The sequence below is a fragment of the Dromaius novaehollandiae genome, chromosome 4 (assembly GCF_036370855.1).
Source record: "Dromaius novaehollandiae isolate bDroNov1 chromosome 4, bDroNov1.hap1, whole genome shotgun sequence".
NCBI lineage: Eukaryota > Metazoa > Chordata > Aves > Casuariiformes > Dromaiidae > Dromaius > Dromaius novaehollandiae.
The window spans coordinates 40,015,407-40,042,992 of NC_088101.1; the positions used below are offsets into that span (position 1 = coordinate 40,015,407).

Genomic DNA, 27,586 nt, shown 5'->3' on the forward strand with positions numbered 1-27,586 from the left:
TGTAATGTTGAAATGCTTTTCCATTGATCATTAGATTCATGTACTCCATGTTGCTAGTACTCTACAAGATGTTTTTAATGGCAAAAGAAGGTGGTTGCTTTAGTTACTTCAAGGAACATTCTTGGTGTTACTGATGATAAAAATTTTTGTGGAAATGGCTGATTCTTTTTTTTTAAATGGCACACTGTCAGCCTTGATGCGTCGCAGAAAAAAATAAAAGCCCTTTGAATAAGATGACTACTCATCACGACAGAAAAAGCTAACTTGTTGTTTTTTAACCTGAATTCAAGTAAAATTCCCCAAGATTGCCGCTTTGTGTTTAATGTGTGGGGTTTTTTTTGTTTTGGGGTTTTTTTGTAGTAGGAAAGACTACAAAGCTATGAAAAGCATAATCCTAAAACAGCTTAGGGAACAATAGCAATGCAGGTCACTTAAGTTTTTTAAGAGAACAAACAAATGCTGTTAAAAGTTTCTTTTGGGAAGAAAATTACACATGTTAACACTTAAAGGGTCTCAAGCTCTTCAAGACAGGCTATTGCTGTGTATTTTGTGTACACGTTTAGGAGCAGATGTTAATCAAGTATATCTGAAATTGGAACAGATTTCAGAGCTTGTCACCCCTTAATGTTATAGGTGCCATTCAGTGACAGTGCAGAATGAAATTTACCTAGAACTGAAAAATCAGGTTCCAGTTGAAGCAGCTGTATGGAATGGTGATATGGAGTTTTCCATAATTAGTGTATGTTTTTCTGATGAAGCTGTCAGTTATATTTTCATGACTTTTTTTTAAGTTTGGCATTATGACTTAAAGAAAAAGATTAAGTCAAGAAAACTTGGAGTGGTTCACATGAACAGCTGCACCTTTTAAAAAGCATTTCCATCAGAAATTCTAGTAACTTTTCCATAAATGCTTCTATTTAGTTTGTTGTTGAAGAAAATTTTTGAAAAACTTTCTATGTAAAAATGCACGTTGCCTTTTAATGGAAGATAATGGATTTTCATGGTTAAATGTGTCCGCTTTTCAGGTTCCTCAGCATCACCCAAATCATCTGTTATATCTCCTAGCAATGCAGCAGCTAGCAGACTGGCTGGACAAGGTTGTGATTTAATTATTCCCACAGGTATCGCAGCACTGAATGGATAACGCCCTTGTCTCTGCTGGCAATGTACTAACTCTTTCCTCCACATTTCTACTAATTTGATTTGCTCTTATTTGGAAATATAACTTCTGGGTTTTTATGGTGGTTCTCATTTCTGGGTTTTAAGAGTTCACAAAGTAACATCTGCTTTCCTTTCCGTATGCTGCTTCTTGCTCTACAGCATTAAAACTAATATACCAAATCTTAATACTAATAAACGGTACCTAAATTAAGGGAGTAACAGAAATGGCTTACTTAGGTTAAAGCCAAAACTTTTGGCATTCTTTTTGCCAAAGCGGTCACATATTCCAGCAGAATAGAGTATGAGGTTAGGAATCGGGAATTCACAACACCCAAACTAGGCTTTGCCACTGACTCATTCTGCGCCTATGGCAAATGACTTAACATCTTTGTCTGTTTCCTCCTATGTAAAAGGAGAAAAGTTATTCGGTTACCTCATAAAGGTGTTGAGAGGATTAATAATTTAATGTTTGTACAGCATTTTGAAGAAGTAAAGCACTTAGTAGTGCTCCATGATAAAGGAGTATCTTGAGGCATCTGAATAGACTTTTTTTTTCCCCAAACCCTTGTTTCCATAAATAGCCCAGAAAGGCTAAGGTGACTTTAACAGTCTGGATTATTCAAAATGTGGGAAGCAGGAGTAGTCAAAATTGTACCCATTAAAACATTGCTTTAAAAAAAAGTGGTAATGCTTTGCCAGTCTTACTGTTCAGAACACTAGGAGTTATTTTTTCAAAATCAAAACTTAAAATCTTTGTAGTATACCATACAAGCCTGACAGTGCTCAGTACTGGCAATGAATGTGTGCTGAGTGACCCTGGATATTTTAAGTTGTTACTTGCAATAGTTTCTTTATTGCACTTTTTACACTGGTGGCTTATAGGATTAATTATCCCTAATATAATGAGCTAATAAAGTTGAAATGCATAAATGAGCTGAATTTTTGGTAATGATGGCTGAATGTGTTTTCCAATGAATGCTATGCTCTCTAGAAAGGATGAGAAAATTTCTTAAAAGTTTTGTATTAGCTCTACTCTGTGATAACAGTTTGTATATGCTGATAATTTTCATTTAATGGTCTGCAGGATGTGAACAGACTTTTAGATTGGCTAAATCCAAGAGGATGTTTGACTATCATTGTAAAACATAGATTAAGTAATAAACATGTCTCGAAAGCTATTTTAAGGTCAGTTAGTAAAACTCCGTACGTTCAGGTAAGCTTTGTTATTCAGCCTGTTACTACATGAAAGTACTGAGGTATCAGTGCACTTCCTATCAGTTTTAAAATAGCTTATTTCCTAAGTTGATTGGTGAAAATTTGCATATTCGTATAAATTGCTGCTAGGTCTCCTTTCTGCTTTTGCATGTACGATTGCACAAATCTTCCACATATGCTGTTTATCGCTCAAAAACAAAACAAAAAAAACAGGACCTTGAAGATTTGCTTTGTGTCTGACCTAGGAGGCAGAACTCAGCAGAAGAGTGGACCTGTTATATTAGCAGATGAAGTAAAGAATCCAGCAATGGAGAAGTTGGAGTTGGTGAGAAAGTGGAGCCTCAATACTTACAAGGTTTGCATATATATATAAAAAATGTGTGTATTCTAGAAAAGTTTGCTACAAATTCAGACTAAAGCTTTCAAAGTATTGTACAGTTGTGTGAAAGAAAATAAGCTGTTGTTGCAGCAAGCATAAGCAAGTATGTATGCAAAAAGCTTAGTTTTCTGACCAAGTGTAATAAAGTGTAATAAAGTCTCTTTAAATCTGTGGTGCAAAATCTTTAATAAGTATTATTGATTTAACAAGGTAAGGAATGTTTTGTTTCTTATGTCCCCTTCAACATACAAGAAGTACAGATTTCGGCAGTAGTGCTTCTCATTAAATCTCTTTACTATCTTTTAATTGATTGCTAAAATTCTGTTGTGTAAGCTAAAGAAAAAAGACCTGCAAGTTCTAAAACTTGTTAATCACTGTTATATTTTTTTCTATTATCCTGGCTCATTTTTTGTTTCTTAATGTTGGAATTGTTGCTTTCTACACAGTTTGCTTTTTTGTGGCACTTCTTGGTCATTGAGGTCAATCCATTTGAATTTGGTGAAATGGAAGTGATGATAAATAAGATATTTAAACCACACCAGTTTACCAGAAGTGACTCTCAAAGTCATAAGGACGCTGAGGAGCAGTTGTCAGGGAATAGATCGCTATCAGGAGTTCTAAAGAAAGACCAGTTTTGAAAAGTAGCTTTTTGTTGTGCCTGAAACTTAAAGAGGTGTGGACAGGTAGGTGTGTATCAGTGGGATCTACATCAACCCATAAAGAAATGAAGAATCTGGAAAAATCTTCTCTTGCAAAACAGAAATCTGAATCCCTAGAGCTCCAGTGTTCTTAAATCCAAATATGGACTTTCTGCCCAGTAGGGATGGGAAATGGGGACAGAGATGTTTTGCATGCTAGTAAATGTTTATGCTGCTCTTTGTGATAGGATCAGAAGAAGCTTGCATCTTTGTGTATTTGAATTGCTTTTAGAATTTCTACTTTTCAGGTAATTAAATTTTGTAGCAGCTGCAAAAGTCTGTCAGCTGCTCTTCTGTGACCTTCTGGACTATGGTCCAGTCAGCGTGCAGATTCATGATACTCTGCTGAAGCAGTTTTTTTAAAAATTCTGTCTGTTATTATTTGTCCAGATAAATAGGAGAGGACTTGATCTTATTCTTTCTTTCTAGTATCTTGACTTAAAGTCCCACTTGCAGAGTGATTGCAAACCTGCTCACATGGAGTAGTAGCCAGAGGACTAGTGAGTCGCAGATGTTTATTTAGAATATTATTTCTTTGGAAGTCTCCTTTGCAAAGTCTGGATTTTTAGGTTTATTTCTTGGCTTAAACCTTCCCATCCCCACCCTGAAACCCAGAATCTCATCAGTTATGAGATAGCAGAGATTAGCACTTCAGAAAGTCAAATGGGTCTCTTGAAATCCAGAAGTTTGAAGTTGTTTCCCATGTCTGCCTCAGGAGCTGACCTATGAATATAGGTCAGTTTTGACCTTTCTAAAATCCCATACTGACTTTTTTTAGGGCTTTCTTAGGAGGAATAAGATTGTTCAGAGAGAGCTTATGAATACAACTGAGCTGAGGGGGCATTATACAGGTATCCCTGGAGATGCTGTACGTTCACAAACACGTGCCAATTGCATATCAAGAACAGATGTTTCATTCAATTAAGGCAGTATTTCAGTTTGTGGGCATACTGGCTTGCCTTGGTTCTCCTCTTTAGAAAGGTCATGGAATGAAATCTCATCTCATAATAGCTAACCGATTGTAGGTTAAAAGATGGGAGGTAAGGGGCAGGAGTAAATGGTCAGTATAGGTAAGTCAGCAGTTGAATGCCCTGTGCATCTTTCCCCCTAGGTGAGAACCATGCTATTCAATATAGTAGAAATTTAATCAAGAAGTGGAAAAGCTTGTTGTTACAAAGTGCCTTAAGGAACTGACATGTGTAGTTCCTCTATCACTGCCTCTATATCAGAAGTTGTGAAATGCAAATTTTTGGATGCTAGGGACAGAATTTGGGAGGAAATAATGTTTTGTATGTTTGCCTTAGGAGACTTTTTAAGGCCTCTCTTTTGGCCATTGTCAAAGGTGGGATACTGAACTACAGTGTACATCAGTAAGGCCTTAAGTTCTAAAATGCATATGGTGACTCCATGGGGGCATTTATGCGAAGAAGAAGTCGATGAATGAATGAAACTCTTATTCAAGGAACTTTTTGCTCCTTCAAATTCCTGTTACTTTTGTGAGTTTTGGTAATGATGGAGGTATTGTTTGTTATTATGTGATTCATCTGCAGCCTCATCTTATGGCTAATAAGAGCTTGAGGGGTGTGTATCTTCTTCAACTGACAGTGCAAGGAAGTGCGCCATTTTGTTCTTGCGCACTGGTGCTACAGAGTAGATACAAGTGAAGAACAAGAGTCACATTCTTACATGACTGTAGTGCCGTAGAATATATATCCTCAAACAGTGAGACGTAACAGATCTGTCTTTGGGTATTTCTTTTTCTCCAGGCTACCCACTGGAAACCATTTAGAATCACTGCTTGCCATGTGAGATGACAATATACGTATTAGGAACTCAAATTCTTAAATCAGACTTCTCAAAATCAGTTGATTCTTGTCCATGAACCTTTTTCTCACTGGCATGCAGACTGAAATTCTCTGAAGGTTAGATGATCTATGTCTAATCTTGATTTATTCAAATTAAGTTCTAGGGATTTCAGTATCCCTGTCAGCTATTTTTTTTAGCTTTCTTGTTTCAGGTGCTCTCATTGGTGTCAGCCAGGTCTTCCACCTTCTGGAGGCATCACTCCTTAATATTTTGACTTTTGCATTCAGAAATCATACCCATCTGTGAATGGATGGTCAAGTAAGCCTTTAGGTGTTTTGTGTATGTCTCTTTGTCCTGTATCCTTTTCTGTGCATGAGACAATTGCTTTTGTTCTCTCCCTCTTTCATCTCATATTGCTCTTTTAAGCCGCTGTTTCCAACTGAAAATTACAGGAGGTTAAAGCTAGTCTTCTCTCTAGCCAAACCATGAATTTTGGTGGACTGTATTTAACTTCTCCCCTAAGTCATAACTTGATAAGATTATTCTGTTGCTTTTGCAACTGTTGTGCCTCTTTACTTTCTCATGCTCCCTAGTAACCATGAGCTTCCCCCAAAAGGAATTACCCTTCTTTCAGTGTCCCATAATCCCATGGCAAGAGCCTTTTCTTTGCTTTTCCCTTTTCCCACACCCTTTGAGTGAGGAAGGCATTTTCACTTTAGCAGTAAGACATAGGCATGAATAGGTTTTAACTCTTCTGGGCTTTCAAAAAATAATAAGTTTCTCTTTTATTTTTTCATGTAACTTTCTAAATTTTGAGGAAAAACAATATATCTGGCTTACAAGTCTCTCTGTAATACCAGGTTATTAATGGATTTTTATTTTTAAGGCTTGTTTATTAATGTCTCCCTCCATCTTTTAAAATAAGTAATTTAAAAAATATTTCCCTTAAATCTATTTTTGTTGGGTTTTTTTTCTTGAGAGAATTGTTTTTCTTAAAATTTGCCTTGTGTGACTTTTCACTTTTTGGGGATCAAGTTCTTATTCAAGACAATATTCTTCATACTCTCTTGAAGCAAAGCAAAACATAATTCACGGTTGGAGTTCTCCTCTTCATTTGCTGATGACAAAACACAGCAACTTGTGTGTCTGTGCTAGTAAACTTAGAACCAAAAAGAATGAAAATAGATAGGTACATCTTCTTTCTCCGTTGTTTTTGTTTAACCTCAATGTTCAACTTTGTATTTAGGTACATCTCAGTTTAAAAAATTATACAAAGTCTAAGTAGTCTCTCCAATCGCCCGTTTTTCTCAATTGTCAGTGTTGCTTTTTATTTTTATTTTTTTATTTTATTTTTATTTTATTTTATTTTTTTTGCTGTGACTTCTGAAGCTAAAAGCATCAAAATGTGCCTTGGTTGAAAATAACTTCTTCCTTGGTAATTTATTCTTGCTTCCAAAAATTTTACTTTCCATGACTCAGATTCTCTTGTGTTTCTGTAAGCGTGTGTTTGTGCGTCTCCTTTTTTGGAAAACAGCTAGAATTTCTCCTTTAATTCCATAGCTTATAGAGAAATGCTTATGCGCTGACCATGCTGTTTGCTCAGTTGCAGTTTGCAATTTGTGTTACAGGCTTTGGTAATAAAGGCGTGTTTTGTGACAATATGATTTGTTATGCTCTCCCAAATTTCTGAATCTTGACAGAAAAATATTTCTTAAACTTGCTGTGCTCTTTCCTGTCAGTTGGTTGAATCTAACAAAATAGCCCAAATAAGCTTTAGATTGGAAGGTAAAGACTATCAGTTATGATCATCTTTCTGCTTGACCATTCTTGATTTTTGTGTTTGTCAATTAAATTTAGAAAGGACACAAAATTCTGACAGGATAAGAGAAGTACATCTCCTTTGGACATAAGACAAGAATGAATTAAGCCAAATTCCTTGAATTATTCAGTGCAACCCTGGAAAATCTAATGCTGTAATGGGTTTTGAGAATGTGATTTAAAATAGGGTTTGGTTTCACTTCACCTAATAAAACTGAAATTTTGCACCTAGGTTGAGTCTCTTCAGAGTGGTTGCAACCTTGACTGTTAAATTAATTTCCTTGTAATTCTGTTTTTAGCAGTGGTTCTTCATATGTAACTCAGTTGTCTTTCACCTCTTGGGACCACAGATAAACTTCAAGTAACTTAGTACAACAGTAGAGGATTCCTGCTTTACAGAGAGAAATTGTAGGGCTTTGCCACGCATTTGCTTTGCAAAGGGTTTCTGCTGTGTCATAGTGGAGGGAAACCCACGTGTGCCTCTGGGGAGCCTCGCTGTCAAGTTGGGCTCAAATCTCTGGCAGAGAGGGTGTCACGGATAACTGGAACGTGGTAGCATCTTAAGTCGTCACAGCCAAGGCCAGATGAAAGTGCCTACAGCCTACACCAAAGAGCAAGTTTTGCTGCTCACCATGTTAATGAACTGTGAATCTGTTAAGAATTCTATTTGTGACAGAAAAAATAGTCTTTCTGCAACAGTCAGCTCCATTTTATACATGGGTGAATAAACAATGAGAAATGCAGTTTAAGACAGCTTTAGATATTTCTCAGTAAGACTTCCCAATCAGCTTTAAACATGATAAATGCCCTCCGTGTGCTGCCCTCCCCTTCCTCCGAACAAAAATAACTTTTTTAGACAGGTTCAGGATCTTTTTGGAAACTCCATAAAATAACATGGGTTATAGCTGTGGAATTGGATGGTTAGTAGACAAAGCCCAGAAGATCGGAGTAGGTGTTTTTATGCACAACTCGTAATACTCCCAGTAACTAACTTTAAAGTAGTGGGCTAAATAATTGCTTCTTTAAACTTAGTGAGATTCACCAGCTTTTAAAACAGGTAAGCGTTCTTTTACTTGAGAAACAATTAGTTATGCTCTTGATTTGCTAACTTGAATATTCATATTAGTAGGAGTTGAGACTTGTCCAGCTGTTCTTGCTGAGTCGATAAACTTCTAAAGAGTGTGATGTTTTTTCAGTTTGTTGTGCAAACTTATATTGGGAGGGGTGATTGTGAAAGAATTGTGTGTAATTATATGTCCCTTGAAGCCGAAAATGGGTGTATGCTGTGCTGTCTTGGATATCTTTGATTCTTTAGAGTTTAATTTTATTTTTTTCAGTGTACACGTCAGATCATCTCTGAAAAACTGGGTCGTGGCTCAAGAACAGTAGATCTGGAACTAGAAGCTCAAATAGATATATTGAGAGATAACAAAAAAAAATATGAAAATATCTTGAAACTAGCACAGACGTTGTCCACACAACTCTTCCAGATGGTACATACCCAAAGGCAACTTGGAGATGCATTTGCTGACCTGAGTTTGAAATCATTGGAACTTCATGTAAGACTTTTATAGTGTTAAAAAAATAAATAAAATGGCAGAGATGGAGATAAGTCTAATTGACTTGTTCAGAGTGTATTAGTTAGCCACTAATTTTTCTAAACATTGTAGTTAAGAATATTACATGCTCTTTGTGTTAAGTTTATGTAATTCACTTCAGACTATAGGAAATTATTGAAATAACTGTTAACTGTTTCTAAATGTCTGTCTTTAATTGAAGATTGGACTCAAGAAGTGACATACAGCTTTCCTTTTTATAGTGAACGCGTTTTTACTATTCCTTTTGCTTCTAATGAAATGCCATCGAAAGGGTGCCAGAGTATTACTTCATGTCAGTTACAGGATGTCTTTGGGGAATATGCCTGGGAGTAAGTAGAGTAGGGCACATCACTTCACTTCTGCATACTGAGTGTGAGTAAAAGATTTCTCTATAGTAGATTTAAATGTTAAGCTCTCATATCAAAGTCCTTTTTTTAATCAAACTTTTGCTCCTAGTAGAACTAATCTGTGTTTTTATGTTGCTTGGAGTTTCTGAGCAAGAGAGGCAATCTTTAGATATCTGCTTTAGAAGTTTTTAACACTTGCACTTTTTGCTGTTACTAATTAAAAAAGAAACCTGCTGTAAAAAGGGGAAAGTTAGATATTGCATACAAAAAATAGTAGTTGGTTTACTTCTGTGTTGATCATACTGTACTTTGAGAGAGAAAGCAGTTTGCTGCTACTGGTTCCTAGGAGAAACGGTGTGAAGAGACGGAATGATTTGCTGAATCATGCCAGCTGAAACGGGACAAATTACCTTTGTGGTTATTAAATTTAAAATCTCTGTCTCTTTATTCCTCTCTTCTCATGATTGCCTTTTTCCAGTGAGTTTTGGGGAGGGGCTGGGGCTAATGCTTGCACAGAGAGATCTTAACTGTTAGCTAGTTGGAATGATTTCCGGCTCCTGCACTGGAATTTGGAAATCTTTAATATTACAGCCTGACAGATGAAAATTTGTTGAAAATGTAGCACTTCCAGCAGCTGAGAAATTAAATAATCTGCTAAAAGGGGCGGAAGTTTTTTTAGCAATCAGTGTACTCTTGACACAAATATGGGGCATATAGTTTGTGGTAAAACTTATTGTTGTGAAGTATGTGCTGAAGCTGGATGTTTTCTCTGAAACTTGGATTAAATCTGGCATCATTCTCTTGTTTAAGGAATGTTTTTCCATGAATAGCTTGTAACTGCTAGTGGGAATACTGTTCCTCCAGGTTCTATCAGCCCCTTGGAATCTGTTTCAGTCATTCATCTCTTGTGTAGATTATTGAATGGGGCTGTTCATGAAAATCAAATAACTTTTATTACAGCAGCAGAAACCTTTATCTGACCTTTGCCTCTTGGATACTTGCCTGATGTTTGTCTCTCTTCCTCTTTGTGTTTTCCCTTTGTTTAATCTGTATTGTTGCTGGCTATAGCTTGGCCTGTTCTTGACTGTTTGGATAGCGTTGTTGCAAAAAACAAAACTTGTGCAAGACTAAAAGGAAAATATCTGAAAAGTTTGTCTTTGTGTGTAAGTTGATAATGTATATGAGCAAAAAAAAAAAAAAAAACCCTACAAAACTCCCTGTTTAAAGATAATATTCCTTATTTTATGCATGTTAACAAAATGAGATTTTAATGTGATATCTACAGAGGTATTACTTAATGTGAATGTTTTGCTGTTTCCCTTTTGCATACAAAGCTATCTCCTGGTTCCAGGCTCATGTGCGTCTAAGTATACAGGCAAATGAATTCACATTTTATTTGATCTGTGCATAGAGTACGAACTGAGTGTAAACTCTTGATTCAGAAAGGATTTCCTCTCTGTTTCAAAAGAGCTATACACAGAGGTCATGGCCAGAATTAGAGGTCCAAGGTTCTATATGTCATTGCATAAACCAGTAGAAAGACAGTTTTGGTGGCTAACATGTCTCTTAGCACTGTTCATTGACAGAGAGCGGGTTTCATGACCCTTTAAATCAAATGAAGGCTGCTGTAGTCCTGTTCTTCTTACCTGTCTCCTTTGAAATAGTACCATTGCTTACCTGGTTCTGCAGTGATCTGGGTCAGTGAACCAGCTGGAAAATTAATTGCAGTCTTTCCTGCATGAGGGAAAGGATCTGGGAAATGTGCAGCTAAATGCTGCTGAAAGGGGCAGTCCTGCTTTTGCTGTTGCCTTTGCCTGTGTGCTCCTGCCTCTTCCTTGTGCTTGTACTAGCGTTACTGTATAGTAGGCCATCCCGGAGAGCTAAAGCAGCTGAAGTATGAGCTAGTTTTTGGATATGTGTAGTGATCTGGCTGACTTTTTTTTTTTTTTAATGCAAGCAGCTGTTTAGCACAAAGGAGATTGTGGGAATATCTTTCAGCAGTGGCTTGCTCATGAAAACTTGCTGCAGGTTCTTTTTTTCCTCTCCCTCAAACTGCTTCTGTTTCTCCCTCACCTCTTTTTCTAGAGGTTTCACCCCTTACCACTGCCTACTGACCTTAACCTCATGAAGTGATTAATGTTAACAAGAAACATCATTTGGCTTTGGTGTTTATAGTCCAGATAGATTAAAGGAAACTGGGAGATTACAGCACTTCTGAGTCAGTTGTTGGCAGTGTGCAAGCCTAAAAGACCAAGTTCCAGATATGATTCATGTGCTTTACAACCAGAAATTGTACTTTTTTTTAATGAGAACTCCATCTGTGGAATGTGAAGATGCCATATTGATGAGATAAAATAATCATGCTTGTTTGGCATCTATACATTAAGAAAATCTTTGCAGCCTTGGTCAATGCTTACACTTTTTTTTAAAGAGAAAAGCATGAACAAACGTATATCTAAATGTGACCGAAATGCCTTGGCAGTAGTGGAAATAATTTTGCCTTTGCAGATTTATAGCTGATCTACCTTGCCGGTTTTATTTGCTATCCATTATAGTGCTCTACTTTTCAGTTACTTATGGCCTATTAAAATGTGGTAGATCCTGGTTTTTTTGAAATGCTGTTTTCCAAAAAGAAAGGATAAAACTTGCTAACTAATTAATCCTGTGTGCCCTTGTGAATTTAGTTGTACTACTGTATTTAATATGGTAGTGTCTCTTTTGGTATTAAAACGTTACCTAGACAACCACATAGGAGATGCTGGATTAAAACCATGTTGAATCACCGTGTAAAGATTTGATTAGTGCTTACTTTACAATGACATTAAAAGTTTTTCAGTTCAGACTAAAACGCATTATAAAATAGGATTTAACATTGCATCAAAATTGGAAACCATGTTTTACTGATGCTGGAGGGATTTCACGAAAACTGTGAACCGAATATTGCATTGAAGTCATATCTGTTTAATCATAAGCATACTTAAACAGATGTGACAAAACTTCCACATCTGTGGTGTCATGGGTTTTTTTATATAGTTACTGATGAATGTTATGATTTGAAATGATCTACAGGTTTTTGTTTTGTTTTGTTTTTCTTCTCTGCTTTCTTTGTTTATAGGAGGAGTTTGGCTACAATGCAGATACTCAGAAACTTCTAGCTAAAAATGGAGAAACTCTTCTTGGGGCTATTAACTTTTTTATTGCCAGTGTGAATACATTGGTGAATAAAACAATCGAGGACACGTTATCGACTGTGAAACAATATGAAAGTGCCAGGTAGCTATTCTATATCTAGCTATTTTCATTACCACTTCATCTTTAGGAAACAACTTTTTATCAGTTTTGTCCTTGTGTTTGAATAGCTAATAGATTGAAAAAAAAATGTAAAGAAAACACAACTCTCATATAATCAGGATTTACAGTTAACTGTCTCATTGCACATATTTTAAAATGTTTTGTAAATTTTCTGTTGTAGACTTGATTTTATTTGTTGTCTTTGTAGGTCTCTAATTATATTCTTTTTTCCTGCCTGCTAGAGTAAGGTGGTTTTCTAAACAGAAAAACAGTGCAAAGTTAAGCCTTTTATCTAGCTGTATTGTAATAAGTGAAGGAGTCTGTCTGACTGAAAAACATTAATCCTTGCACTTCAGTTTTTATGCAGAAGTTGCAGGTCCGGTTTGTGCCAGGGAGAACCAAAAAGAAACTTCCTAGTGGCTGAATAGTATCTGGTATGGGTTGTGTGCCCTGGAGAAGATTACTTTAGTCAGGATATTGTAAAGTATTCCAAAACCAGGTTCCCTTCTGCTAGTGTTTAGACTTGTGGGCCTTTCTGGTGCTGGTTCCATTCTGACATTCAGTTCCACTGGATTGGATACAAATTTCTCTGTAATTTTCCAAAAGGATAGTTTCTACATGTTAACTTTTTAATTTTTAGATCAAAAAATGCAAATGACTTGCATTTTGAAGTTCTTCCTCCGCTCTTTTTTCATTGTTCTGTTTTTATTCTAGTGCTTCATTTATAAGCAAATTACTTTTAAGCTATTGCTTTGATATTTGGATATATTGTAGAAAGGCAAAATTAACTTGGAAATAAAGTATTGTTTTATTTTTAATGTCAGCATATTTTTCAAAAAATGCAAAATCAGTGTACACGTTTTCAAGATATTCCCTTGAAAATGTATGCAAAGTACCTCTGCTAAGAGTTCTTGCCAGTCCTTCTGAGTGCATGGTTCTTCCCTTGAAATACCTTCATTAGTTTCTATTTCTTTTCTGTAAAAGAGTGAAGTATCTTGTCATTTTGATATGGCAAAATATGAAGGGTCTTCACTTATCTAGCCAGTTTGCCTTTTCCAATTTATATTCCAAATAATTACTTTTCCCCTCTAAAAAAAGTTAAACTTTATTTTAATTTGTGGGGGTTTTTTAGTGGTTCTGCCACCAAGTGGAAAGCGGTGGTGGTGGTGGTGTTTTGTTTTTTTTTTTTTTTTTAATTGGCTTCTAGCACATGCTGGTATGCTGGATTCCGCTGTTTTAAAACTGCAGAGATGTATGGAAGGAAGAGTGGGGTTTTTGGTAGGGCTTTCCACGACTCTGGAGTGACTTCTGGCTATTGCCAGTTGCTTTACCTGGTCAAGTGCTAGAACAAAGGAGCACAAGTTGTGTAGAAATGCAGTCCAAAGCTGTTACTAGGTTTCTGTCTCACTGTCTCATCCACTTGCATGTCTTTTTTTTGTATAAAAATATCTTAATATCTAGCAAGGATCCAGAATTCAGCACTTGTATGTAACACTGGGAAGTAGAACATCCAAGTGTATTGAATTCAGCAATATCATCTTTACGTTACTGACATTGCATAGGCACTTCTCCCACTTACAGATGCTATATATGTTTTTTGATGGATAGAAAGCATAACTTTAAATACCTTCAAAATCATTTTTAAGAAGACGTAAGACTAGAAATGACTTAAGTATCTTAGAAAATACAAATATGGGAATTTTTTTTCCCGTTGAAATGGAGAGCAGATTTGACTGGGTTCATCATGAAATAAAATAATAGTCTAATATGGAAGATATCAAGGAGACCTATTGCCTTTTCTTAATAGTGGGATGTGAAGGCTATACAGGTCAATTAGAATGATGTCAGGTATCTGCAGGCAAGAGGCTTTAATATAATTTCAGTTTCATTTTTGCTATTAGTGTCTAAGGACAGAATTACTTATTTCATCTTTTTCAGTGTTTGTTTCTCTTTGGCTTGTAATTTACTGCTGATTTTGGTGGTGGAGAGAACAAGAGTAAACTAACAAATGCTTTTTAATTGGTCTTATCTAAAAGTAGGATGTTTGTCTTATTCTTACCAAGCTGGGACACTTAGCCCCCTGTCTTTCTTTTCCCTTATCGCCTTCGGTGGTATGTAAACTAGGCTCGCAATTGAGTAGAAGCACTGCTGCCTGTAGGGTAAACGAGTTCTCCCACAGCTATTTGTGGAGGAGTTGTAGAATAGTAGCCGCAAATGTATGCAAAGAAGCCTAGGACATGCTGCGAGAGCCTCGGGACAGAAACTGATGCAACTGAGCAATTGCTCCCTATTGCTGTGAGGGGGACACTCTTTGCTTGGTGCTTGCCTTGCTCTCACTGTCAGCTCTTTACTGAACAACAGCAGGGAGGGGGAAAAAGGGAAAAGAAAAAAAAAAAAAAAAAAAAAAGGAGGAGCTTTATCTAACTTAATAAATGGAGATGTTGAAGGAAAGGGTCTGACCTCTGAAACCTGGATAAAACAGGATGGGGAGCTCACGGCTCAAATGAGAGTAGAAGGAGAGGGTAACTGTTGAGGCAGTTCTATACAATTTACGTATGGGTTTTTTTCTTGATGAATGAGAAGAAAAAAAATTGCCCAGGTTTTATATTTTTTCCACACTTTTGACTATTTTGTTCATCTTTAATCGTAATTGGCCCTGTATGTGAGGTGCATTTTGAGACACTTTGCCTTTAGATTTTTTTTCCTCGCCTTCTTTCTTGTCAGGATTGAATATGATGCCTATCGAACAGACCTAGAAGAGCTGAATCTTGGCCCTCGTGATGCAAACACTCTGCCAAAGATTGAGCAATCACAACAACTGTTTCAAGTGCATAAAGAGAAATATGACAAAATGCGTAATGATGTATCTATCAAATTGAAATTTTTGGAAGAAAATAAGGTAAGCTACAACTTAACTTCTGATGTTGGGCTAAGGAATTTTGTATTGTTTTTGGTTTGCTAGAAGTAGCTTATGTATCGGATCTTAGAATATATTTTAATTTAAAAGTAGAGCAAGCAAAGAAAATAAAGTAATTTTTCTGAGTTCTTGATATACCTCTGGTAGACTTATAGAGCAGGAAATTTCAAAAGTCGCCCATCAAGCTGCTGCACTGCAAAGGGCAAACATGTTATGGAGGTAAGTTTCTTGATAATATGGGAGGGTTCAAGTATGGAAAAGCTTCACTACAGCAGTTTATCGCACTTAATCATCAATTAATTGAGTCATAACTGCTGATTCAAGACTAAGTAACATTTACATGTTTGGCAACACTCCTGTGGAAAATATGCACAAAGAAAGTGAGAAGAACAGTGAAGACGCTTTTTCAAAATGAAGCCTTCCCCAAAATAATAACATAACTTTCACTGAGAGATACAGCCTTCTGTAGTTAACACCCTTATAGCTGCATAAGCTGGGCTTTTAAATTTGGTTTGGGAATGGGGGGAGTTGTTCTAAACACATCCTTCCCAACTACATCTTTTCTCTGTACCCCCTTTATCACTGAATCCCCCCTCTTATTCTATTTGCTAGAAAAAAAAATGATTATCCTACAGAATGCTTTTTTTAAGCTCAACTTTTGTTGATAAATAAGTCTAAATTGTTTCTCATTAAGTACAAAAATTATGGTCTTTCAAGATATGAATGTGGCTCATACTGATAGCAAATACGGTTATAGAGAAGGATTATAATCATTTCATGTACTATGTGTTCAGAGGGAGGAAAATATTATCAAAACTTATACAGAGAGTAGTTTGTCAGGTTGTGCATGTCTAGCAGTGGATTAACATTTTCATCATGGGTTAATTCATATATTGTAAGATCTTGTGAGTAGGTAACGCTGCCTGTTAGAGAGCAGGGGCTTGGCCCCAGAACAACAGCGGTAGCAAACCATGCTTCCTTGAAAGCCTTTCAAACTTTAAGGGAAAACCATAGGGATGAGCTAAACCAATTATGAATTCAGAATACTCAGTTTTAATATAACAGCATAGTCAGCTGCGTCAACCAGCTACAATAAAGGTGGAGGACAGGGAAGAAACATGAACCGTCAAGCAGTGAGAAGGGGGTGGGGGGAAAGTGGAGGGGGGAAAAAAAGAAAAAAGCTTTCAATGCCCTTTGGTTTCCAAAGTAATAAATACTGAAAACATAGTTCCTGAACACTGTTACTTTATATAGGCATTTGCATTAGGACCAGGGCTCTGAGACCACATAGCATTTAGCACATTAAGCGTTGATGATCAGATCATCAGCTGATTTAAAAACTGGTATTCCCTGAATTTCATTTGTTGTTATTGCTGAACTTTTAGCCCATTAACTTGCAAATGGAAAAATCCATAGTGAAAGTCATTTCCTTGAACAAGCCGAAATCGCATCTAAATGCTGCTGCCTATTTTTAAGCTGGTAAATTGTAAGAACTGAGTTTAAAGACTGTTAGGTTGAAAACAGGTATACTGAAGGTCTTTGCTTTTGGCCTTTTTTCCTTCATTTTCCTCTAGTACATTATACAAAATACAATTTCTTATGTTGAAAGAAATTGCTTGGTCTTTGGCTCATATCTGTGCTGGAACCCTGACCCTTAAGTTTAAACCAGTGAGAGAGAGCACTTGCTCTACTTGCTCTCGATTTGCATTAACTATATTGCAAACTGATCAATTTTTGTCTATACAAATAAAAAACTTGGAAGTGAAAGCATTTTACTTCCATCTTGCTTCACAAAACCCTTTAAAATTTTTTTTATTAAATTAGATAGTTTAGGGAAAACTAATGAAGTTGTCTTCCTATTGATAATCTTGGATTAGAACAGGAATACTGCTAGTAGTCACAGCCTACAAATTCTGTTTCCAAAAGGAATTGTTTTTTCCTTCCTGCTTTTTTTTTAAAAAAAAAGATTAATAGAGGGGGCTTTCCCATCCTTAAGCCTTTTCATTACTGCTTGACATTTCTCACTTTTGACATTTGGGATGTCAAAATATTTACTGAAGGGTTTATGTAATTTCATTCAAGTAAAGCATAGAAGGTCCTCCTTCCTATATAGTCAAATATTGGCTTAAATATAATTCTCCAGTGAGAGCTTCAGTCAAGCAAGTCTCACTTTGGTGCTTTCTATTTATTACGTAGGTTCTTTCAAAATATACAGTATAAATCTTAATCCTAAAGTTATTTTTTGTGCATCAGCATATTTTCCCAGACTGCATCTGTCTGTGATAGCTTCTATTCTTTGATTTCCCAGAATGCTTCCTAGGGTGATGATCAGAGAGATATTCTTCTTACTAATCTGAAATCTTGCTTCCTTTTTCTGGTGTCAGCCATCTTTTATCAATATCAACAAAAGGGAGCTCCTGTTAGACCTCATATTTGTCCTGCAACTAGTACTAAGAATTGGAATGCCCAGGGAACTTGCAGGAAAACTATATTATCATAAACATTAATTTTAGCTGCATACAAAAAGTATGTGATGGCCTTAAGGCAGCTGGATTTTTTTATATTTAAAAAATGATTACCTATGTCATCAATAAGTATAGGAGTTAGATTTTCACTTTAGTTAGATTTAATAATCTTGGATGTTCTACTTTTTACCAAAGGTATATCATAGCAATTGCTGTGACCCACCATAATTTAAACTTGTAGAAATACAGCATGTGCCTAACATGAGGGAGGAGAAAAAGGAGGAATAGCACAATGGGTAGGCTGCATGAGTGTGTCTGTAACCCAGCCGCTTCCTCTGTTGGAGCAGTGCGCTGTTTAGGTGGTGCTTAAACTGAAGACAGCATATGATGTTGCACTCCCAAGTGGAAGGGTGATTTTGATATTGTTCGTAAGTTATTACAGTAAAACCAAGGAGGGTGTTACACTTTGATAAGCTCCCTGGTAGCAGGAACTAGCCTGTGTGTGTGTGTGTGTGTACGTCTCCAGGAACAAATGTGTGTTGGTGCCCATTTGATGGAAGGGGAGATCAAAATAAAGGAAGATCACATTGACAAAATACTGTTTTACTGAGTGACTCACCAAGGACCTTCTTTGTAGCCTGCTGTCTTGAAGAGTCTGTGTTGTTGCAGGCTTACTGCATGCAAAGCAAATGACAGTATGTGGGTAGCTGTATCAAACAAAGCTGGGCCTTAGCGTGCTTGAATTAAGCTATACTAGAACACACAAATCTCTGATCACCAGCTTTATTAATACATGTTGTCATGGTGCTAAATCCAGACATGTGGATTAATATTTGTTCTGAATCTCATTAGCAAAGCCTTTTGGTTTTGATACTTTTTTAAAACCTTTTTAGGCAAGAAAATGTTACTGGTAGTCATAACTTTTAAATTGTAGATTGTAAGCCCTTTAGGCTTAGAGACTTGTATACTGATACAGGGTATAGTACCGTATAGCCTCAAGCTTAGTTGTTCTTAGACGTTTCAGTGTTAAAAACACAATCATGTAATGAAACCTTGCCATAGCAATGCAATAGAAAACATTTTAGGATTTAATTTTAGATTAGGTAAATCGGTTCGAGTGTCTCCCAGTAAATACCTAATTTTGGTCTGACCAATATTTGAGAAAAATAGAAAAAAATTCATTTTTTTTCTAATCTGACAAATCAATGTCAAAACAAGATCAGCAATCCTACGTGGTTTTAGTAAATCTACCTCCACTAGATCTGCTCAAGTGTGTTCCCACTCAAAAGTTTTGCTGCGTGTGTGGTTAACCATGGCAGGTGAGGAGAGCGGGAAAACTGGGAGGTGCGTTCTGGCTGTCACTGCAAAGGAACTATAAATCCAGTTTAACTGGCTTGTGTGCTTTGTCTGCGTTGCTTTAAATGTCACAAAATGGCCATAAGCTATCCAGCCCTAGGATTGGGGGGGGGGGAAATCAGATGGTTACAGTCTCTGTGCCTGTTGTGCTGGGTTCATATGTTAACGTTTCATTAAAAGCCCAAAGAAGTTCAGAGAACTGTTACAGTGAAGCTGGGGCTGAAAGTTTGTGTCTGTAAAACCAAAGTACACAGGATCCCCATTTGTTTTCTTTATAACATTTGATCTTGAAGTTAACACTGAATTTCCTATGTTTATTATAGAAGAAGTCCAAATACAACATCCAAAGCCATAGCGTTGCCTTAGCTCTAATAAGAGTGAAGATGGAGGGAAATAGAAAGGCTATCCTTAGAAACTAGCTAAATCGAAGCTTTTAGCTTGGTTTGCGTTGGCTCTGGTGCACCGTGGTGTTTGCTGCTGCAAGGCCATCTTGGTGCCACCCCCAGCTGGCAGACTTCTGGGGAAGGCTGTGGCATCAGACAGCAAGTCTGAGAATTGCTGCAGTCAAAAGCCGTAGTTTATAAATAGTTAGGAGCTGGCTGTTTTTCCTTTTTTCCCCTATAAAGACGGTGGCCTGTTCTTAGCTGAAAATTTATGCCATTGAAAAGTTTTGCAAATGTGGGTAATCCACAGTCTGATGGAAACCCGCATAATGCAATCGCATCAGGTAACTTCAAATAAGAATTGCCAGGGGAAGGATTTGTGGTAGTTGTGAATAGGCACGGACTGACAGAAAGATGAAAATGGGAGCAGTCTTTTTGGTGACTGAGAACACTAAAACAGTGTAGGTTGAATGGGAAGAATGTAAGGAAACATGCAGTTAATTTCTGTACCTGTTGTACCACAGAAAATATGGTGTGTGGGGATGGGGGAGGACAATATTTGAATAGAGACAAAATGTTAGAATATCCAGGGGAAACATGAAAACTTAGAGCCAACCTACAGTATCTTCTGTGTACGAAATTTAAGTCTTTAGGGTGTGTGAATTTTTTATGTTTATTTACAGAGCTCAGTTTTGCTTTATTCGACTAAGTTTGCCAAGACTATTATGGAGTGCTTCCTCAATTCTTTAGCAGGAACGAATAAGTACATACAGTCCATTAACAAGGTCCGGTATTTTTGAAATCTTGTTCAGCTACAAGAAATGTGGGGGCTTTTTTGACAGGCATGTTAGTCATACTTTGGAACATGTGTTTTAACAACATAGCGTTAACATTCTTCTAGTGTAAGGCAAATCTTCAAATGCTCATTTATTGGGATAGGTGCTATAATTCAGTGCTAAAGATCTGGCTTCTAGTGCTGTAGTCTGACAGTGATTTTAAGGCCTAGGTTTTGAGGCCCACGTTTGCTTTGCTGAAGAAAAAAAAGGGGGGTCCCTTCCTCCCTTGCCTGCCTTCCCCCACATTGCCTTCTGTGTTGTGCTTACAAAAGTGTTTTTGCAGCTGTGCAGAAAGTCAGATCAGGGAACTGATCCAGGTTAAAGCAAATACATTGTTGTCGGGTTAGTTTTAATCTCGATCTGTTCCCTGATCCAACTGACTGCATAACTAACTGTGTTTTGCCAACACAAGTCTAAGGTGAAATGTAGTGTGGAAGTAGGAATCGATGGCTGGATGTGGAAGTGGGCAAGGCTAAGACTTTTTGAGGGGATAACTGGCTAGCTTTGAAGTTAGCTTTTAGTGAATATTTGTAGTCCTGTCTTTAGCTGTGATCACTGCTTTTTTTGCAGTGGATATCAGGTGATTTGAGATGTTACTGCTTCTCCCTTATCTCTTAGCTGGCTGCTGCTTCACAGTAGAGCTCCCGGAAGGAGCGAAGTAGGATTTCTCATTTCTCTTAGAACAGTGTCAAACAGGTTAAGTGGTCTTTATCAGAAATTTAAGCTTACAATTGCCTGAAGCTAGGAATAAGAAGATCCCACAGTCACTGCTGGGATTCACTGAGTAATTGGCTTCTGAAGGAGGAGGACAGAAGCAGAAATATCTTGAACCTCTGCAACAAGTTTGCTTGGGGATAGATCTTCATAAAATGAAGTAGTTCAAAACAGAAAGAAAAACAGTAGTTTTCAGATCAAATCATCTGACTGTATGTTTTCTTTTCTTGAAAGTGTGTGCATGTATTATGACTGAGTGAATTTATAAAATTCTCAGAAGACTTCTGAGAAGCTCACAGAACTTTGAGTTTAAAAACTGCCCTAATGAAATACCAAATTTGGTTGCAAATCGATGAACTGAAGTTGGGAGGGTGGTTTAATTCCCTTGCTATATCTTATTTTCTATAAGCAATATGAATTGTATTTTTAAAATATACTAGAATAGTGAGTGTACATCTGTATAAAATTCCTATCTTGAACTGTCTGAAATATTGCTGATCGATGATGAAAGAATCTACTTGAAAAGCAAACCCTTCATGTTGTGGTGACGTTTTTTACTTGTACAACCTTTACTTAGTACAACCTTTGGGATGAGAATACATATTTATATTATATATAATTTTGTATATATACATACATATACATATGTATTCACACACAAAGTGAGAATAAGGCATCTTTCATGACTGAGGAAAGCTGAACTATGTTGAATAAGCATATTTAGCTACATTTTCCCCAGATACAATGTGTGCTCTAGACTCCTTTCTAGCATATTCACCTTCTTTCTCATGATGATTTTGTCTTGGAGAGTCTTCTAATGGAAGAACCTATCATTTTTTCGGTTTTAATTGGTGTGTGTGTGGGGGGAGGGCTATTCTTTGATAGGTGTTAAATTAGCCTGAATTATTAGAGGAGAAAACACAATAGTACCAGTTTTCAAATTGTCAAAGCAGCTTAAGCTAACAGTGATTCACCGAAGAGAGCTCATCACTTCAGCAAGTTACCAAGGTCTGTAAAGTTGTCATTTTATAGGGAAAATTTAATTCATGAAATGAGTATTCAGTAGACAAATTATTGTGGACTCATAAAAACAAGTTGGAGCCCTTAGTGCTGAAGCTTCTTTATATGCAACTGTACGCACATGTGTACACACACATGCACCCCCCTGTGCTACACATGAACCCCTGTGTATGTGTTTGGAGTTCCCAATTGGTTATAATATGGGATTCTGATCTCATTAGAAAGTCTCATAATCTAAGACAAATGTTTCTGAAATTGATCGTGTGACACGTTTTCAAAAATGTCCTGTCCTTTCATAATTTTATTTCTGTTCTGTGCTAGAATTGAATTTTCATAAAGCTTTTTGGAGGCTGGTTGTGGGGCCCACATTGTACCATTGACTTCAGAGCAAATCCATGTGGACGGGCAATCTGTCTATAGCATACCAGTTTTAAATTTGGGGAGAGAACGCTATTTAGTATTCTTTGTCAATGTGATATAAAAAGGGCACATTGTAGTATGATTTATAGATTGCATTTCTATTTGGAGTTTATCTAATAGTTTTCTGCAACTAGGGAACTTGAATTTTTTTTCCTCAGAAGTATTCTTTAGTTTAAAAAGCATAGTATTACGCTTTCTTGTGTCATGCTGTCAAAAGCAAGTCTAATATGGGTTCTTTCTCAGCTGTGTAGTGCTTATCATCCAGCAAAAGGGGATAAAACTTAACTAGGCAGGCTGTAAATACACTTTTAAAGACTGGTTTGGTTTGTTTGGTTTTTTTTTCATTTGAGATCTTAAATGAAGGTAAAGTACCTCTGTATTGAGTTGCATGCATTTCAGAAAGCATGTTACCTAAATAACCTATTAAAACAAGGATGGTCAACTGGCAAGCATAGGCCAAACCAGACTGGAGGACAGTTTTGCTCCACAGCATGGCAGGAATAGACTGCCGGCTGCCTGCTGCACTGACCATGGCGCTGTGACTTGAGCCTCGAGCAGAGGAAGCCTGGAGTATAAAGCCATTGCCTGCCACCTGGGCAGGGTTGTGCTGGGCTGACAGTGTGCTTGAGAACAAAAAGGGTTGATGCTGATCATCCACAACTCCAGATATAGTGGTGCACTACCGTGAAAACTTAACTCGTAACTTTGCTTAGACTTCATCAGTGCTATGGCTCATCAGCGCAGACTAGACGGGAAGAGCAACGCAAAGGACATCCTCAGCTGCTGTTGTGCTGCTCTTCCTCAAGGTTTAGTTACTGCTGTGAATGGTGTGTTTCACACTTCTGTGCACAAATGTTATAACCAAGATACTGGCCAGGTTCTGTAAATTATCCTGCATTATGGGAGATCGGCTCTTTTCACAACAGTGTTTCTAGCCCGTTTCATTTGACTCGAGTATGTAAGAGCTGGAAAATAGCAGCTCTCTGCAGGGGGCAAATAAATGAACTATATACTTAGATAATGCATTTGTCGTGTATAGTGTCTCAGATAAGTTGATTTGACCTGCCAGTATGTATATTAAACATAGGTTAGGCATCTAATTTCAAGGAACTGTATTTCTGTAATAGAGTATTTGATAATATTGTGCTGTTTAGTGAATTTCTTTCTGGTCAGTGCTTACTGAGTTGGCACTAAGTATTAAATTATGAATCATTTTAATGTTACAGAATTGTGTATTTGCCTGAAGTTTCTAATCAGTTATAAAATAACCGTATATGAAGTCTGAGCATCTCAAACAAATACAGCGCATAGTTTTGTTTTTATTGATGTATAAAGCTATTAACATCTGCCTCTTCGTCTTACGCTGTCTCTGTGCTTGCCCACAGGTTAAGGTGTTGCACAATCAGCTGGTTCTGTTCCACAATGCTATCGCAGCATACTTTGCTGGGAATCAAAAGCAGCTTGAACAGACACTTAAACAGTTCCACATCAAATTGAAAACTCCTGGAGTAGATGCTCCATCCTGGCTTGAAGAACAGTAATCAGATCAGAGAAGAGGACCCAATGTTAACAGAAAATCTGTAAATCTAATAAGAATTAAGGTTTGGGGTTGAAGGACTGTTGTAGTGATTCTTGCACAGACAGCTTTAATTTTTTTTCCCCCCTTTTATAATACTGTAAAACTGAATTTGGTGAAAAAGTAGGTGACTTTAACCAAACATGATTTCTGTCATTTCAAGTGTAGAGCAGTCCTTTTGTATGTGAAGGTTGGTGGTTATTTCTGTAGTTGGGATGGGGGAGGGAGGGAGGGGAAAGAAAACTATTATAGATTTGCACTGACAAATGACGTTTGTGATTTCTGGTCATTATGGTGGCTAGTCAAAATATTTCCAAATGGAGGTTTACATGATTTGTACCAACATCTGATATTTTATATATGAATATAGAAGACATCTTTAATAATTTTCATGTGACTTTTTAAAAGGAAAGAGTTAAAAGAATATTTTGCAGATTAATAATATAAGGCCTGTGTGCAGTACCTGCATAAAGGCAACAGCTGTAGCAGATGGCTCATTGACTAGTGGAATTGCAGCAAATACCTTTTAAAAAGGTTTACCTTTCCATCGTAGGTTTAAAAAGAAAAACAGAAAACACTAAAGCAAGAATCACTGTCAGTCTGAGGCTTCTAAGCACACATTTTAGCTTTGCACCAAGCGGTTTGCTGAGTGAGGCCAACCATATGATTTACTAATTTCATTTTAAACTTTACTTTCTGTATGAAACAAATACCGTACTAGCCTTAAATCTCAAGTATGTGCCTTTTCATAAGATAATGTTTTCAACCAGTGTACATAATCCAAGAACCCTTTCCACATAATGGTTTGTCAGTTCCCAGCAGGGGAAAGGAGACTGTATATGCTATGTTTCTTTGTACACTTAGAACGAGTTAAAGCTTTAGTTAACCTTCATGGACATATACAATTTTGAGAGAGGAAACAGGGCCAGTATGATTTTTCTTCTTAATTGAAAAGCATACTTCAATGACAGGGGTAACATGGAGGATATATATATATTTTTTTAAGCTCTCCATCAATAGTGTAGTCTTTATTAAATGTAAAGTTCTGTATGTCAATTTTATCATAGACATTTTAAATTCAGTATATTGGAGTCCTCATTTGCACATGTTAAATTGCTTTGTGTTTTGTTAAGTAAAATGAAATACTTCAAATATGTTATTTACAACTGTGTGGATTGTATGATTTATGTACTGTATGTTCAAATGCCATTCAGCTGACACTCTTAAAGTTTCCAGTGCTTAACACAACTGTAATGTAACTGTAAATCAAACATTTTTAATCATTCCTTATTAAATTCATGGTCTGACAGAGCCTTCTTTATTTTTTCTTGTTCTGTCAGAATATCTTGTAATAGTTCATTTACGTTCCCCAGAATGTATATCCTTTGTGCGTTTTGTATTCATATTAAAGGTGTTTGCTGCAGTCAAGCTTCCTTGACTTTTGATGGTTAAGAGCAGAAGCCAGCCTCTGCAGTGAAAGCTCAGTCCTGTTTCTCCGCGTTCCCACCCCTGCCCCAGAACTGCTGGCAAAGCAACACTGGGTTATAAAACTGATGCTATTCTTCTATCCCAGGGTGACTTAATAGTGTGCCAGTTGAAGCCAAATGTAAATGCATAATGAAACAGGTCTTTCAGTATAGGTACATTCTTCACTTAGACTTCTAAAGCTAATTTCATTATATTTACAACTTTACGGAGTCTCTGAATGTTGTCGTGTGTATGTAGGATGGTACAAGTAAGAACTTAGCTGTATGGCTGTAGAGTTGACCTGGGCAAAGCAGAGATGAGCAGCATCACAGCAGGGATAAGGAAATGCAAACCTGTTGACTACAACTGAAATCTCAACTTCCAGAACACTACAGGAAAAAGATGCGTGGGACATACGCACTCTTGGTTTCTGTCCGAGTTCATGGTCCTTGCTCTGCCGAGGATATTCCAGCACAGAAGAAAATGATCTGTTAGAAGTGGGACGAGTGAACTTGAGTCTGAAATTCCCTTATGCAGGAATGACCTGTGTGGTGTCGTGTAACCCTCAAACTTTTGCAATGGCTTAAAACAGCTAATGTGTTCTCACCTGGAAGAGGAGGTTGGACAAAAGAGGTAACTTGCTCAAATCTCTCTCTGTGACTGGTATGTAGTGTTTAATATCAGTGAGAAGGAAGAATTACTTCTGTTTTGGTCAGTGAACCAATTGTTCTAACTGACCGTTTCAGTGAGGATTCTGCGCTCAGTTATCAGCAGGGTATTATAGTGAGTGCCTTTGCAATATTTTAACTTCCTTGTTTAGTCCCCTGTTCAAGTCTGTGTGCTTATGAAATTATTTAAACTCCTGTTTAATAATCAAAGCTAACTCCTTAACAAATTTTAGAAACTTCTGCTTCTGGAGATAAGAATGTTTCCACAGCTGCCAATTGGAAGTAACTGTGGTTGTCAGGTTTTCTGACACTAAGAAAAAAACTGCACATCTATCTCAGGGTTGTAATGCTGACATTTATCTAGATAGACAGTTGCTTCTTTTTTTTTTTTTTTTTTTTTTTTTGAGAGGCTCCATACCCACCTCCTAGAGTCTTGTCTGAAAGATTTCATCTCCAAGTTATAGCATTAGTGCCTCTAATGTGAGGTTCCTCAGGAAGAGGAGTTAAAAGCATTAATGCCATTTCAGATATGCTGTTGTAGCTGCTCTATCAAGCAGAGGCCCAGGGAGCTGTTCATCTTTGGTGACCATATTGTAAGTTATCTGCACTCCTGGTTTGTTTGAAACTTGTAGCTCCTGTTGTTTTGTTCATGTGAATTCTACAGAAGGCTCTTCTATTCAAACGTAGGAGTAAAATGCTATTTGGCATATTTTGTACTTTATCAAGCCCTCATCCACAACTGTGTTCGTTTTTTGTTCTCTAGTATGTTTGCCATGTTTCATGCTTGATGTGCTAGTCACTGTTTTGTTTTTTTTTATTAGCTGTTAATATTTTCATGTCTTGTGTTTCTCCCCCCCCCCGCCAATTTATCCAACTCTTGGCAGTTAAGTTATATCTTTTTTATGAGAAAAGATCCATGAAGGGGAGGACTGTTGCTTTGTTTATACTTCTGTGTTCTGTTCTTGTTACTTGTCATTGTTTCTAGTTCTTTGAAATCTTTCGTTTCTTCTGGGTAATTGGGGGGTTAAAGCTAGTGATGCATATAAAGCACACTTCTGTGCCTTTCACAGCAGTCTTGTTCACCGCACCTATTTTCAGCAAAGTACTTGTGTCAGTCTGATACGGGAACCAAGTGGTCTGGTACATGGGGTGCATTTGTTCTTTTTATTATTATTATTTATTGATTTAATTATTTATTTTGGTGATCATGGTAATAGTTTGAAGTGGATTAAGGAAGTAGTGTACCCTGTAACTTAAGAGTAGAAACTAGATGGTAGTAGAATAGTAGAAACTCGTGCCTGCCTTGGAGAAGCATGACATAAATCGAGAGAAGCAATGGAAAGGAAGACTGATGCATTGCTATTTCAGTAGTGTCCGTATACTGAAATCCAGAGAAGCGTATGGACATGCCTTGCAGAGCACAGCAATAACCTTGAACATAAAAGCACAGT

General features: G+C 37.0%; 1 protein-coding gene across 5 annotated transcripts in view; it reads left to right on the forward strand.

The window, feature by feature from the left end:
• ARFIP1 (ADP ribosylation factor interacting protein 1) overlaps window positions 1-25,423 on the forward strand; it is a 46,788-nt gene extending 21,365 nt beyond the window's left edge. For 3 of the 5 annotated variants that reach the window (XM_026104945.2, XM_026104946.2, XM_026104949.2), the window contains 6 exons: window positions 1,026-1,121; window positions 2,622-2,731; window positions 8,415-8,636; window positions 12,138-12,295; window positions 15,038-15,212; window positions 23,810-25,423. In XM_026104945.2, coding sequence (XP_025960730.2) covers window positions 1,026-1,121; window positions 2,622-2,731; window positions 8,415-8,636; window positions 12,138-12,295; window positions 15,038-15,212; window positions 23,810-23,965 — 917 coding nt within the window. In that variant the 3' untranslated portion in view covers window positions 23,966-25,423. The remainder of the gene's footprint in view (window positions 1-1,025; window positions 1,122-2,621; window positions 2,732-8,414; window positions 8,637-12,137; window positions 12,296-15,037; window positions 15,213-23,809) is intronic. The other 2 variants (XM_026104947.2, XM_026104948.2) reach the window with 1 other exon arrangement.
• Window positions 25,424-27,586: the final 2,163 nt, after the last annotated feature.